The 16468-nt window shown below is 26.4% G+C and overlaps 2 protein-coding genes across 3 annotated transcripts; both read right to left on the bottom strand.

Moving 5' to 3' along the window:
• Positions 1-2338: 2338 nt before the first annotated feature.
• On the bottom strand, positions 2339-5018 carry LOC136077891 (uncharacterized). The gene is made up of 3 exons (XM_065792119.1): positions 4281-5018; positions 4002-4163; positions 2339-3786 (listed from the first exon to the last, which is right to left on the bottom strand). Exons 1-3 carry the CDS (start codon positions 4312-4314, stop codon positions 2648-2650), a joined length of 1335 nt encoding a protein of 444 aa, XP_065648191.1. The 5' UTR covers positions 4315-5018; the 3' UTR covers positions 2339-2647.
• Positions 5019-5689: 671 nt separating this feature from the next.
• On the bottom strand, positions 5690-9303 carry LOC136077890 (uncharacterized). Of its 2 annotated transcripts, XM_065792118.1 has the most exons (4): positions 9006-9293; positions 6456-8558; positions 6139-6358; positions 5690-6006 (listed from the first exon to the last, which is right to left on the bottom strand). In XM_065792118.1, the coding sequence occupies exons 2-4, from the start codon at positions 8359-8361 to the stop codon at positions 5805-5807; spliced, it is 2328 nt and encodes a 775-aa protein (XP_065648190.1). In that variant the 5' UTR covers positions 8362-8558; positions 9006-9293; the 3' UTR covers positions 5690-5804. The 2 variants fall into 2 exon arrangements, with proteins under 2 accessions (XP_065648190.1, XP_065648189.1); XM_065792117.1 differs by having other exon boundaries at positions 6456-9303.
• Between the last annotated feature and the right edge of the window lie 7165 nt (positions 9304-16468).

The following is a 16468-nucleotide window of genomic DNA, read 5'->3' as shown; positions in this document are numbered from 1 at the left end:
TAGACGTTGATTGGACTAATTATTAGAAGATGTTTTTCAAAAAATTCATACAAATTTACAATGTTCTTTTATATCACATAAATCCATCATGTTAAATCTGAAATGAAAAAATGCACGAATAAGTAAATACAAAAAAAAAAATAATCATAAATGAATCGAAAACCAATGTATCAATAGATTATTGTCAATAACAATAAGGGCATAGAAGTAGTTGTTTAGGGAAGTGCTAAAAATAATACCATATAAGCTATACCTACAATTATAGATTCATTCACTCTCTAACACAAAATGCATACATATAAATTATTATATTATAACATATAAATATATATATATATATATATATATATATATATATATATATATATATATATATATATATATATATATATATATATATATATATATATATATATATATATGCAACCCGTAGATGTTGTCCGAAAGTTTTTTCCATATTTTGTTGACAAAAAGTAAAAATTAAAATGCAAGACCAGAATTTTTTTTTTTTTATCAATTGATAGACTGCCTGCCCAAACCAAACCCTCAGTCAATGTAGCAACACTCCCTTGCGGGTCAGGCTAAAAGATAGTAGATGTAGAAGCACTCCCTTGCGGGTTAGGCTATTTATCAGCTGATGTAGCAGCACTCCCTTGCGAGTCAGGCTATTTGTCAGTCGATGTAGCAGCACTCCCTTGCGAATCAGGCTATAAGATAGTCGATGTAGCATTACTCCGCGCATGATTTACAGTAAAAAAAAATAAAAATAAAAACATTTTATTAAAAAAATTAAAAATAAAAACATTTTATTAAAAAAAATAAAAATAAAAACATTGTTTATATTGTTAAAAACATTCAGAATGTTTTTAAAAATTCTGGTCAATTAAATTTGCGCTTTTGTGGTTTTTTTAAAAAACGATTTATTTGTAATTAAATTATTGGTTTTTACTATCATCCAACACGCAAATGTTGGACGAAAGTCAGAAGTAATTAAAAGTGACATATGTGTTGGCGTAAGAATCACTTTTTTCCTTCCGCTCTTCCCAAAGACAACAAACTATAGATCTATATATGGCGCTAGTGCACTTTCGCAACCTCCCTTCCTTTTTTATTGCAGATTGTGAAAGATAGTTGTTTAAAATGAAGAAAATTGGTATCCATTTCGTTTTTTCACCAACCCAAAGCACTCTAACTTTGACTTGAAGATAAAAAAATTCCTTACCAAAACGCTAACATTCGTCATTTTCTTAAACCCATTATGTTTTGTTACTTCATACACTGTTAACATTTGAAACGAAATGGTTTTCACGGTCGCAGCGCCTAATTTTAAAATAGGATCTTGAAAGTGACGATGATGAACACTTAGTTGCAAATTTTAGAATTCTTTTAATATAAAAACCAGGCTATTTACTGTTAACATGGAAGTAATTTTTGAATTATGGAATTAAAAAAAGCAGGGTGCGTAGTGCACTAGCGCCTATATATATATATATATATATATATATATATATATATATATATATATATATATATATATATATATATATATATATATATATATATATATGTATTTATATATATATATATGTATATATATATATGTATATATATATATGTATATATATATATATATATATATATATGTATATATATATATATATATATATGTATATATATATATGTATATATATATATATATGTATATATATATGTATATGTATATATATATGTATATATATATATGTATATATATATATATGTATATATGTATATATATATATATAATGTATATACATATATATACAGAAATACACACCTAAACATACTACTATATTCGGACATATACTTTTTAACTGTATTTTAACTCTTATTAATAGCAGGGTTCCCAGCCAACATTTATGAATTTGCATGCCTTTGCATGCTACTTTTTACTAAAATTGCATGCTTTTGCATGCTATTTATTAATTATGTTGCATGCTTTTACATGCCACAGTGAGCCATAAAGACCGTCAGGTTCAACTTTTCCCCACCTCTAATTTTTTTTCATATTAAGACAAGTGCTGGTTAGATATGTTATTTTTTTGTATTGGACAAATCTAAAGTCGATCAGAAGTAACATAAAAACTTATTTTTTTACCCTTTTTACCCCCCTTCAATTGATAAAGTTATCCCCTTTATGATGATATTACCTCCTTTCAAAAAAAAAATCTTTTTTAATTAATCTTTTATTATCCTCCTTAAAAAAATCATTACTTTTTCTTACTAATCTTAAATTGAAGTGATTTAAACTCCTTGTACACTATTATACCAATAGTTAAAAGAAAAAAAATACAATAAATGCAACAAAAATAACTCAACTACTTTTATATTACAATATTTACATTTTATCTAAGCAAAAGGTTGCAACAGCAGATTTCAATCTTTTAGCATAATCTTTATGTTCAATCCTTCGCTTGTATTGAGACCAACTTGGTTTGAAGGCACTATGAACAGCTTCTCCAGTCTGTTCAGCATATGATCCCAAAGAACAACAATTAAACTTTACAAATGGTAGAATATGACAGATAGCTATATGGACTTTCCAGGTAACCTTCAGCTCTGTATTTAAATGCATCTTTGCATACTGCTGTAGGTCACAAAATGATACTTAAAACTCTTCAATAACTGAAAAAGCATTGCTGCCTAATTCGTATCCAAAGGTGCACTCTTTAACCTTTTCAAACTTTCTGAGGCAATGAACTATAGGCAATAAATTAGTTTGAGATGCTAAGACATCTCTCTCTAAAATATCTACTTTTTCCAGAAGTTTATTGGAATTGTTCCCATCAAAGCCTATCCCATGATAACCTCGAAGTAAGATATAATGTTCTTTGAGCCAGTTTTTAAAAAGAGGCCAATGATCTAAAAGTAGTCTACCAAGTAATGTCACAATCCCCATAAGAAGATGTAACTCTGGTGGAGGGACTAAGTGATTAACTTCATCTTCAGCATTTTTGTCTAAATAAACGAGTCGAGGACTAATAACATTTTTAAAATCTTTCATCTCTAACCGCTTTGCCCCATTTTCAACAAATAAGTTGTACCAATAATCAAAAGAACCTAACGTTCTTGGAGTACCACTTTCTAGGGAACATTCGCCTTCACACCACAAGCAAGCATATTTACTTGAATGAGAAGACAAACCAAAGATGCTGTTAGCACATTTTAAGTCAAATGCAAGGTGATATGTAACATTATCCAGATTTAATCTACTAAAGAGTTTCTGCAAATTTCCATTGTCTTCACAAACATCTTCAACAATAGCAAGAATAAAACACCTTTTAACTCCACTGTCAATGTAAATCTCATTTTTATTAGTTTTATCAAAGACATTTACAATTACTTTCAGAAATCCTTGACCTCCATCTATTGATATACATATCATACTGGAGAGAGGATCCATTCCTCTTTCAATTAAAATACTAAGAATAAATTCAGAAGTGTCATAGATAAATACTACATGTCTTGTTACAATTTCATCATTCCAAATAAAGTTCCCTTGTTCTATTTTATATTTAGATTCAATTTCTTCTTGTAATGATGTCATCATACTAATTACATTATTCTCCACAACAGTAGATGATCCCAGATTCTTACGGAGACTTGATATCAGTTTTTTTGTTTTATTTTTTGTCAATTCCAAAACAGAAGTTAATTCCATCACTGTTTGAAATGATATCTGATTAAAAAACTTTCTAGAAGATTTATTTTCTTTAGTTCCAACAGTTAAAGTTAACGGATTTCCACCTTAAAGATAAAGTATAATTAATTATATGTATCTTTAACCTACCCCTACTCTAAATTTACAATGCAAACATTTTGAAAAAATTGTTAGCAACCTATACAATTGCTTAGTTACAAAAGCCTCATATCTACTGAGTGTTTTATATGTGCATTTAAGTTTTATCTGAACATATAAACCCCTTTTAATTATTTAAAAATGAAAATAAAAATCTAAACACCTGTAGATATTTTAAAGGACTGGCCTCTCTCAATGCCTTCTTGCTCCATTTTGTTTTTTATTATGCCTGAAGCAACTTGCTCACATGATGTGGGATCAAGAGTTTCTGCCAAATTAATTAAATTCAAAACAGCCTGACTAGAACAACAGTTGTTATGACATCCTGAAGAATAAAATTTACTCTTAAAATAATATACGCCTAAAGGCTTTTTATTGAAGTTTATAAATGAATATTTGATAACTTTTAATTTACTTATCAAGTAACTTATAAATTTTTAACCTCTTGCAAGGAGAGTAAAGCAGCAGCTGCACATATTTTTTTTCAGAGATTCAACATCTTTTGTATTAACATGAGATGATTGTATAATATCACTAAGCTCAGTACTACGTCTAATTTTTGGTCTGTCAACCTAATTCAAAATAACATTTAATAAAAAATCTTTATATGTATTAATCATTTAACTTAAATAAGTTTAAAGTCATATACCTGAGAAACTTTACTTATCCAGTTTGAAAGATAAGTGTTTGATCCCTTTTCCAGCAAAAAGATGTTTCTTCTACAACTTGAACAAACTACATCCGGACAGACATTAAACTCTACATTGTACTCAGGCCAATTTAACTCCTTGATTTTATTTGCTACAGATGATTGTACTTTTACTAAAGATTTTGAATATTTACCTTTTTTTTCCAAACAGACTGCACAAACAGACTGTTTTAAATCAGCCATCTTTACCGTATGTATATTTTTTACTTGAATCATTTCAAAACTATTAAAGAAAAAGAAGCCGAGAATGGCGGATTGCATTATTTTTAAGACTAAATTTTTAGGTTTTTCTAATTTTTAATACTTAAAATACTAACTCTTCTGATCGACTTTAGATTTGTTTTGCACTTGTAAAAGACTTACACTAACTGCATTTACTTTAAAAAAAAAAAATTTTAGAGGTGGGGAAAAGTTGAACCTGACGGTCTTTATGGCTCACAGTGATGCTTCTTTTTAAAAATTTGCATGCTTTTGCACGCGCTCTATTATATATATATATATATATATATATATATATATATATATATATATATATATATATATATATATATATATATATATATATATATATATATATATATATATATATAGTGAATATGTATATGTATAAATTCATAATAGCATATGGATTTTTTAATTTTATATTAAATATAAAAGAAACTTAAAACTGATGAGTATAGAATCAATTTTAAATTGTATATAAATGCTTGAAGTATTATCAACAAAACCTTATACTAAAATATAAGTATGCTGCAAAAACATATTGTAAATTTTTATTATTTTAAAATTATCATAGAAAACATATTTTTCATTACTTTGGAATTAGTTCAAATTCTACGGAAAATCAAAAAAGAAAAAATTAACGATAAAGTATGTATATATGGAAATCACAAAAAAAGACAAAATTAACAATAATATATATATATATATATATATATATATATATATATATATATATATATATATATATATATATATATATATATATATATATAACAAAGACAACAAAATTTTAGTCAACACATAACACTCAACACAAACTCATGTTAACAACAATAACTGTTAAAGTTTACTTTTAGTTTTAATAACTATCTTGCATTAAAACAGGTTTCTTTTATATTTTAGACTCAAAACAAATGTACTTAGTATTATAGTATATTAATATAATTAAATAATATATTATATGTTCCAAAATTTATAAAGTTTGATAAAAAATAACATAAAAAGTTAAGAAAAAAATGTTTTTTCATTAGAACTTTATTTCACTAATTTTTTCTTTTTTTCTAAATTGTCAAGATTTATTTGTAATTCCCTTTTACGCTTTATTCCCATGTCAATCATAGCTTGTGAAGTTTGGCATACAGTTCTATCTAACTTTACTTTGAGTAGCGCTTGCTGAAGTTTTCCATTACCTTCATCAATAGCAGTTTCTGCAACCTCGATGCCAGCTTTGCATACCCTTTATGTAATAAAATTTAAATATTTTGTTCAAAAAAAGTCCTACTAGTTATGTTTTTATTCAATGACAAAATTCAAACAATAAAATAAAGAAAATATCCAAATTTTATTAAAAAAATGGTAAACAATATACCTTATATCTGCTTCAATAAGTTCTAGATCTGTTTTTCGCTGTTGTAAAGATTTTGTCAGCAACTCTGTTTGCTTTACCTTTTCTGATTCAGCCTTTAATAATTTAGTTCGCTGAGCCAAATAAACTTTATATCTTTGATGAGACTCTTTACAACATTTAATTAAGTTACTTGTTATTTGAAAATTCATAACTTCACCTACTTGATAAAGTTCATCTTTAACTAAAAAAAGTATTGCAATAAATCAAACTATTTATAATAAAATGTTGTAATATTACTAAAAAAGAATAAGATAAAAATATTATTATTTAAAACATACCTAATCTCAATGCAACAATGGTGTCTTCTTTCAAATTGGTACTGTGAGCCTCTATAAATTTCTTATTTATAGAAAATCCTCTTTCGGGTGAACTGTTGTCATGACTAAGAGTTAAAACACACTTAACAAGTTCAAGCAGCTGAGGGAATTTTAAATTGCCTGCTTCATCACATATAGTGCCCACTTGACTCCAATAATTATCTATTCGCTTATATTTGGATTGTTTGCTTATACTATTTAAATAACAAGTACTAAAAGCATAAAACCAATATGATGTTTGCTGTTGAGCGACAGATGTAGTAGGTAGTTGTGAATTTATATAAAAGTGTTCTGGGATTACCTCATTCTGATAAGACAACCATTGATCTCTAACTTTATCACACAGTGATTCTTTGGTTGAAGAAATATCATTTAGATGAAAAACCGGGCCAAGTTGTTTTTCTAGAACTGAAGCGACTTTCAATGCTAAATTAGATATTGCACTTGTTGCACCTGGAGCAATACGCTTTTTTGGATGTAAAAATTGAGCATGCTTTAAAAGTGAAACATGAAAAGTTAAGTTTTCTTGTAAATACAATGCAGAAGCAATATAAAACTCTTTGCACTCGGTCCTAAATTTTTCATCTACTGAATTAGGTAGAGCAGCTCCATGCAACAGCAATTTGACTTTTGTTCCTAATTCAATTGAACTTAATTTTCTATGGTTTTCGATTTTGTAGAAATCAATCATTAAAAGTTCAGGCTGTGACTTGAACTCTCCATTATCATTTTTTAACTTTTTTGGAAGAATAAATTTTTGAAGTAAAGAGTTTAATAGTTTACACATCCCAGGATAAAGCATGTGAATCATTGGAGATTCTGTTTGAAATTGTACTAAAAATGCTTCAAAATCTTGTGCCGAGAAAGCACAAAAACCTAAATATCCTTGAGTCTGAATATCATTGCGCAGAGCTTCACAAATTCTTTTGTATCTATCTGTTTTAAACAAAGCGTTAAAGTTTTTTTGTTTTGGAAGAAATGTTAAAGAATATTCTTTAAGGTTCACCCATTGTTCCAAAATCCTAACAGCAACATATTTCATAGAAAGCCATCGCGTTTCTATATGTTTATTGGCAAACTCAGCAACCAAATTAGTTACATCGACTAAATTAGCATAATCTTCTCGTCTGGCACTAGACAACTTAAAAAAAAAGTGAATATCAATAAAAAGTTCATCTAAATCAAAGGAAAGCTTTTTAATGCCTTTTCTAAAAGCAGTATGGACTTTATGAAGGTTACATGTACCAAGCTCAATAAAAATATTTTCAGACTTTTTCTTCAAATCCAGTGATAACTTCATTTCAAAGGCTTTGTTAACATTTGGCCCATCCATCCCAACATGTAAAAGATATGCAGAATCCAACTCCAAGTCAGTTTCAAATTTAAAATAATGATCAACTAGTTGGTTGTGGTCACAATGACCAATAAACAGAGAACCACAATATGAAGTTACAATTTCTCCTTTTTTGTTTGACCAATACTGGAGATACCCATCATACTGTTTTTTTATTTGCTTAGTTGTTGTTTCATCAAACTTAAAAGTAAATGGTGTTTTTTTAATATCAGATTTTAACATACTTTTAACATAAGGGGCAATTCCAAATTGTATTTGATATTTAATTTTTGATTCACCTTGCTTGTAACGCTTTGCCACAACAGAATCAAGAAACATAGATGTAAATCTTGCATTGTCATTTTCTGTTGACTTGAAACTATAATTACAATTGACAACATGTAAAGCTTGCATAATTTCTGCATGAGAGATCTGATCATCTATATGGACATTCGAACATCCAACATTTAAGTCTAACTGATTCATTGAACTGCTTTTGGTTGTTTGATATTTTACAAGGATCTTTGCTAACATGTTTTTTACCTTTATCGTGCTTCACAAGTTGACTAATGCCACTGGCAGATATACTGAAAAATGTCTTACAACAAATGCAACGAGCTAAACTTAAATTGTTGTCAACACCTGTCACCCATTTAAATCTACTTTCCCAAGATTTTTGGTAAGTGGTCTTACCCATTTATATATTTTAGTTTGAAGTAAATCTAGAAAATCTAAATTAACCAAAATATTTCAAACAAAAAGCAGTTTTAAATAAATTTAATAGTATAAATTATTATGATTAATAAAATGTAAATAATATTAAAACATTGTTTATTAATAGACATTTTCTTTTCAAATGAAACTTTATACAAAAACTACACTGTAATGTTTTTTTTTAAAAATGAAATTTTAGAAACTTAATTTGAAAATTGATTATTTTTGTTTTTGCATGCTTAATTAACAAAAATGCATGCTTTTACATGCTTTGCATGCCTGTGTAAACAACTGCATGCTTTGCATGCCGAGTGGGAACCCTGTAATAGTTAAAATAGAGCTAAAATGTCTAATACAAATACAACAATGTTGTCATCATAAGATTAAATTAAAAACTCTAAAAAATGTCAAAATTTATATCTGAATGTGTAACTAATGGATAAAACTGAAACATTTGTACTTACCAGCGTAACGGTTATATTAAAAAGTGAAGGAGAGTTTGAGTTTAAAAGTTTAATTAAAAAGTAAAAAAGCGTTTGAAAGATAAATTGCTTCAAACCAAAGGTAATGACTACGTAAACAACAGCCTACAAGTCTTGTTATATCTTCTGCATTCAATCGAGACACCATGAGAATTGTATAAAAATTACAAAAATGCTTTAGAACGTTATCATTTTGCATAATTAAACATATGGAACTGTGATAAAACAGGAATTACCACAGTACATGTAGCATCAAAAATTGTAGCTCCGAAATAGGTATGCCGATATCGAGTTTTACGGAAGCGACTTGAGTGCTAAATTTCTGCACCACGTTTTTTGAACTTTTTGTTTTAGATAGAGTCAGATAAATGTTTTTTAAAGGTATATCCTTTTAGAAAAATAAGTAAAGTTAAATAATTTTTGAAAAAATTAATAGTTAATCTTGAGTTTTAAATGACATTTATGTGTGGTTGTTAAATTTTGTATTGAGTTTATTGGTATTGAAAATTAGGTTCTCACATCAAACCGTTGAAGATTTGCTTAGATTAGTTTTTTAACCTATCCAAATAGTTTTTGATGCACATTTTCTATGAACATGCCAAATTTCATGTAAAAGAATTATTTAGCAGATAGCTAACACTTAACACTTTTGGTACCTAACTTTTTATTTTTAGATTTCGGTAATGGCGGATATGGGGGTGAAATTCTATACTTTTTTTTTATTTTGCAAAACTTTCGTTATTTAAATTAGATATTTAGATTTAGACATATAGTTAATTTGCTTATAGTTTTATATATATATATATATATATATATATATATATATATATATATATATATATATATATATATATATATATATATATATATATATATATATATATATATATATATATATATATATATATATATATATATATAGTTCTTTAATACAAAATTAAAGATGCAAATACAAATATACAAGAGTGAAGATATTGTAAAAATGAATAAAGAAAAAAATAAAAACGCGGATACTCAAAGAAGACATTAGGTCTTGTCACAGAAACCTATCATGAAGAACTTGAAACTCAAAATTTATACAAAGTATAAAAGTCGCTATACAAACAAATTAAATCGTTAAGATTAAAAAATCATTTTTTAGTTTTAGAAAACATAAATAAACAAAAATTATTCAAGTATTTTATTTAATAAATAAAAAGAAAGTTTTATTTATTAATACAAATACTTGTATATTTTCGAAATGAATTGCTTGATTTTCCAAAATTAGTTTGAAAAAATGGTTGACGAATTAAACTATCATTTCTTATGTTGTATTTATTTTTGTTTGTATTAATTAAACTTTTTATCAGAACTTTGTCAATAAAAAGTAATGGTAAATTGCAAGGAAGAAAGTTTTTTTTATAAACTGGATGAACAAGTATCCAATTAGTTTTTTCAACATTAAGTGAAAGCTGGTTTATTTTAAACCATTCAGAAAGTTTGTTATTTCAATATTCACATTTTGAAATAATATTGTAATGTTGTCACCAGATAAAAAGATGTTAGTGTCATCTACAAACATGACACCAATCAAGTTCGAAGCTTTATGTAAATCATTGATGCAAATGAGAAATAGAAGGGGCCCAAGTGCATATAGTATATAATTATATGTAGTATATAAGTATTTATAGTATATGTAGTATATATAGTATATGTAGTATATATAGTATATGTAGTATATATAGTATATATAGTATATATAGTATATAAGTATATATATATATATATATATATATATATATATATATATATATATATATATATATATATATATATATATATATATATATATATATATATATATATATAAATTAGTAGAAAATCACTTTTTTCATTTAACATTGTGTTGCATCAATAAAGACTCATCAGAAATGAATGATCAAATTAATAAAACTTCAATTTATACCAATATTTAAATTACAGGAAGTCGCAAATGTCTTAACTACTGTAAATTTTCACACATTTGTGGAATTTGCTGACACTATTATAAAAAGATTTCTTTAGAAATGATTACCTATGCTTTTTTTTAAAAAAATATTATTTAAAAGGGGGATTTAACGTAACTATTATTTGAGCTCATTTATTTATAAAGTTTTTTAGGAGAAACTTATTTTCGTGCCTAAGTTTAGAAACTAATTCCGATAATGTTTAATAAGCATTCTTGATTTGCATGTGTAATTATTTCAAATTTTTTTTGTTGGCATAGTATGCATTTTTTGGAAATGTTGCTAAATGCAGGCTCTGTTTTAAGGATGGACCAATTCAGTATAAAATCACCAATTTTTTTACCTTTTAATTCCTATATATATTTTGGCAGCATGGTGTCTTTTGAATACTTTTTATTTTTAAAAGGTTGCGTATGATCGGCAAAACGTTTTTTTGTTCACCCTCTGTTATGCCAAATATTGTTTATCAGGTACATTCTTAGAGAAAACAACACATTTATACACCACATTTTTTGATAAACAACTTCCACTCATTGGACAATTGCTTTTTTGTTTACAATTACAATTTTCTGCAGATTTTTCATTTAGGATTTCTTTTTTGATTAACAAACCATTATTGTGACCTTTTATAATTCTTTCCGTAATTTTTGTGTAACTGTAGCTAACTTTAATTGTATTTCGATTAAAAATTTTATGTAATTTATTAGAGGGCGAGATATGCTTATCAACCAATTTTAAAAATATTTGGAAATATTTTTGGAAATATTTTTGCCATATATATATTTTTTGGGGGGTTAACCAAATTACATTTCTAGTTCTATTTCGCTTTTTTTAAGGGCATCTTCAAATATTCGTTTACAGAAATTGAATACATTTTCATTAGAGGAGTTTTGGTTAAGCCTGTTATTAATTGAAATTGGGATTTGTTTTAGAATTTGGGGTGGATGATTTGAGTTGATATTATTATACAATAATTTATCGTTTAGTTTTTTGAAAGGCTAATATGAGTTTTCAGAGAGGTTAAATGCGACATCAAAAAAATTAACAATTTTTAAATTTATGTTTATTTCGATTTGAAAACCAATATTTTTATACTTTTAATCTTTTCTAATTTTATCGAGCTGTAAATCAGATTTTTTACACATTACTATTAAACCATTGTCGCGATAAAGGCATAAATCTTTTATATTGGTTATTTTACATAATAAATCGAAAATATATAGTCCAACAAATTCACATTTCTGTGAACAAACAAATTTCTGCTCCGTCATAACTGCCCATTGTTACATCAAAGCAGTCATGTATACTTTTCTTTTTCCAAATTTCCCTATTAAAATAAGTAAGGTTTTTCTACATTGTTTTATTATACGGATTGTTTCATCAGGAATAACTGTGTAGCTTTTTGCAAATTCAATTGTTTTATCTAAAATATCCGCAGTTATTTAGGGGTAAAAATGAATAATGTCAAATTGAACAAATGTACAGTCATTTTTATTTTCAATTATGGAGAACCAATTTATAGCATCAGTGGTATATTTCCACTGTTGCAAATTTAATTTACTTCTAAGAATATTATTATTTTTGTCCAATTTAACTTTGCTTACATGTCCAGCCTCACTTTTTAAAGGAAACAATATCCTCTTCAAAGAAGTTTGTTTTGAAAATTTGGTTTATGGTCTTTTAGTGTTACGAAGGCTTGGGCAGGGGCAGTTGATTCGATTCTGTTATCAAGGTTTATTTTTTTTAAGAACATTGAGCACTCTATTTTGTAGAATACATTTTAAGGTTGTTTATATATATATATATATATATATATATATATATATATATATATATATATATATATATATATATATATATTTTATATATATATATATATATATATATATATATATATATATATATATATATATATATATATATATATATATATATATATTAGGGTGGGTCATTATGATGTAAATGTTAAGTTGGGGCTATGAAACATTACTAAAATGTTGCATTACAGTCTACTTATGAAAAAAACTCCTTTTGAAATAAAATTGAAGCGTGTCTTGGATCCGCAACTTTGGGAATTAAAATTACTCTATAATCGTATAATGTAAATACACGTGGTTTAATACTATATTCCATTACTCGACATCTTGTTACATTAAATTTAAAAATGCAAGTAGTTGTTAAAGGAGAAATAGTCAGAGTGTAGTAGGCAACACATAACAGCAATTTGTTTCAGTTATTTGCTATTTGTTATGGCTCAAGAAGTCAGATTTAGAGTCAATTTTCGGTAATTCTGCTCGAGATTTACGACACTGCAAAATCATTCCATGTCGTGATTTGTGCCCGAAAACTTTCATAGTTGTTGCTGAGATGTCTTTAATAGTACGTTCAACTGCCTGAGAATGGCATGGAATACCACTCAAGACATCAATGTGGAACTGGAAATGTTTAAGATCATCATTAGAAACAGTTGATAAAAGCGGTGGTGGTGTTGCAAAAGCAACAGACCAGTCAATCATTTTTATGAATGATGAAGCTTCCGGATCAAGCTTGATGCTTGATTTATCAAAAAGACACGTATCTTGCTACCATTAAGGGTTAACCATTAAGGGTATTCAAAAGTTAGATATTTAAAAGATTTTCACTAATAAATAATATGATTGCACCATTAATAATGATGCAATAATGTTTTTCTTCTTGTAAGAAGTTTTTGTTTAAGTATTATTTTAAATTTATGAAGAGAAGTAGTAGTTTTGATGTCGTTATTAAGTTTAGAGAATTCGGTGGCCGTATAATTGGTTTTGAGTTGAATGTAGTTCTTGTTTGAAAACCTAGTACAGTAAAAATAATTAATTTTATTAAAAAGGGTATTAAATATTTGAGGTGTTATTTTACTATCAATTTTGTACATAAATTTAAGGATCTGATAAATGTTTAGTTAATAAACATTCACTATATTTAGTATATTAAAGATACCTTGTTGCACTTTCGAAATCTCTTATCAGAAAAAATTAATTGGAATCTTATTTTACAATCACAAGATGTAAATGAGGCGTATTAACTTTTTTTGGCGAAATTTTGTATATACTATGAATTGGCATTTCCAATAAAAAAATTCTAGCTCACTTTTAAACCCTTTGACGACCAAAAAATTACTTAAATCATCTAAGAGGAAACAAAAACTTTATGAAAAATATTTAAAACATAAATCATATAAAAATGAAACAAATTACAAAAATTATAAAAACTTGTTTGAAAAAACAAATAAACACTCAAAAAAAGTTTATTATGCTAAGATGTTAGAAAAAACTCAAGGAAACACACAAAAAACTTGGAATGTGATAAGCAGTTAATTGGTAAAAATAAATGTGCGAACAATAATTTGCCGCAAAAACTCTTAATTGATGGGAAAATGACTAGTAATAAAGAAATCATTGTTGAAAACCTCAATGACTATTTCCTTGAAGTTGGTCCAAAGTTAGCTGATAAAATTTCAAAAAACACCACAAATTTCGAATTCATATTTTTAATCTTTCAATAAAATCCGGTATTGTATCAAAAAAATTAAAAATTGCTAAAATATCACCTATTTTTAAAACTAGCAATGACACAATTATGTCAAACTATAGACCTTTTTTTGTCTTACAATGTTTCTCAAAATTATTAGAACGTATTATGTATGATAGACTTAATAACTATTTAACCAAAAACAAAATACTGTAAATAAACAATTTGGATTCAAAAAAAAAAACATTCAACGGATCATGCAGTAATCGAATTAATAAATTATATATCCGATGGGTTTAATAATGATTGTTATACTCTAGGAGTTTCTATTGATCTGTCAAAAGCATTTGACACAGTTGACCATGACATTGTTATAAAAATACTAGAACTCTATGGGGTATTAAACAATAACCTACTCTGGTTTAAAAATTACCTGTCAAACAGAAAATAATGCATAGTGTTTAAAGAAAATGGAACAGAAAAAAAATTATAATTTGTGGTGTTCCCCAGGGATCCATTTTAGGACCACTACTATTTTTGCTGTACATTAACGATTTATATTTAGTTTTCAAAACGTTTCAAGTCTTATTTTGTTTCCTGACGACCTAATCTTTTTTACTCAAATAAAAATATAAAAGATCTTTTTAAAATAATTAATGAAGAACTAATAAAAATTAATGATTGGATTACTTGTAATAAACTTTCATTAAATATACAGAAAACTAAATTTGCGTTGTTTCATAAACCTAGTAAAAGTGATCACCTCCCTTTAAAACTACCCAATCTCTTTATTAATAATTCAGTTATTAAACAAGAACCAAATGTTCACTTTCTGGGAATAATATTAGATGAAAATATATCATGGAAATCTCATATTAAATTTACTGAAAATAAAGTTTGCAAAAATATTTCTGTTCTATGTAGAGTTAAACCATTTCTTAATATCAAGTCTTTAAAATTTATACATTTTTCATTCATCCATAGTTATCTATCCTACTGCAATATTACATGGGGAAGTAGCAACAATAAAAAGCTTAAAAAAATCTATGGTAAACAAAAACTTGCATGCAGAATAGTTTTTGACGTTAAGAGAACTGCTCGTGAAGAGCCTCTCTTAATTGACCCAAATGCACTCAATGTTTATAAACTTAATATATACCAAGTTACGTTGTTCATGTTTAAATCAAAACATGAACAACGTAACGTGTCTTCTAATAAATTTCACTCCTACTTTACTAAAATTTCTCATTAATACCCGACAAATTTTTTAAATGATAATTTTGTAGTTCCAAGATTCTATTTAAAACTCAGTTCATTCCAAATTCAATATCGTGGACCATTTCTATGGAATGAAATTTTTCAAACAATTATTAATAATAACAGTCTACATAACATCTCTTAGAACAATTCAAAATAGTATGTAAACGTTTCTTATTAAGAAAAAACTTAGATTTAAAATATTTCTTTTAAATTAGATAATGAAATAATATAAATAATCTGAAAAGGTCTTTACATACTTTTGTTTTGAAAAAGCCATCACCTATCTTTGATTTCTTGACTTTTACTTCCTATTAAAATATGCTATTATTGCAAACTTATGCTATTTTAATATCTTATTATATAGTTTGTAATATCTTTGTAGAAATATTTTTGTTTTAGCAAATTTTATTGTTTATGTTTTTTCAAATTTTACTGACGGCTTCAGCTATTTTTATTTTTAAAGTTTTTTAAATTTTACTGACGGCTTCAGTAAAATTTAAAAAACTTAAAAAATAAAAATTGCTAAAATGTAAACGGGGCTCGGCGATAAGACAGAGTATGTCTTCTTCTTGCTCTTGCCATTTATTATATATGTAAACTATTTTTCGCATTGTAAATTGTTTTATACGGCAAAAAATATATATACAATAAAAATAAAAAATAAAAAAATCTTATGAGGGCGTTAAACTACCTACG

Source organism: Hydra vulgaris, chromosome 03, assembly GCF_038396675.1.
Source record: "Hydra vulgaris chromosome 03, alternate assembly HydraT2T_AEP".
Taxonomy (NCBI): Eukaryota; Metazoa; Cnidaria; class Hydrozoa; order Anthoathecata; family Hydridae; genus Hydra; species Hydra vulgaris.
Note: the sequence above shows the minus strand (reverse complement) of the source record. Positions and strands in the feature narration are given on the sequence as shown.

Bases quoted from the DNA above. Each gene is read 5' to 3' on its own strand.
- LOC136077890 (XM_065792117.1), bottom strand. From the start codon at position 8,361: ATGTTAGCAAAGATCCTTGTAAAATATCAAACAACCAAAAGCAGTTCA. The intron at 6,359-6,455 runs GTATGTTTTAAA...TACTTTTTTTAG, and splicing joins CATTGTTGCATTGAGATTAG to TTAAAGATGAACTTTATCAA. The intron at 6,007-6,138 runs GTATATTGTTTA...TATTACATAAAG, and splicing joins CTTATTGAAGCAGATATAAG to GGTATGCAAAGCTGGCATCG.
- LOC136077891 (XM_065792119.1), bottom strand. From the start codon at position 4,314: ATGTGCAGCTGCTGCTTTACTCTCCTTGCAAGAG. The intron at 4,164-4,280 runs GTTAAAAATTTA...TTTATTCTTCAG, and splicing joins CTTTACTCTCCTTGCAAGAG to GATGTCATAACAACTGTTGT. The intron at 3,787-4,001 runs GTGTTTAGATTT...TTTATCTTTAAG, and splicing joins GTCCTTTAAAATATCTACAG to GTGGAAATCCGTTAACTTTA.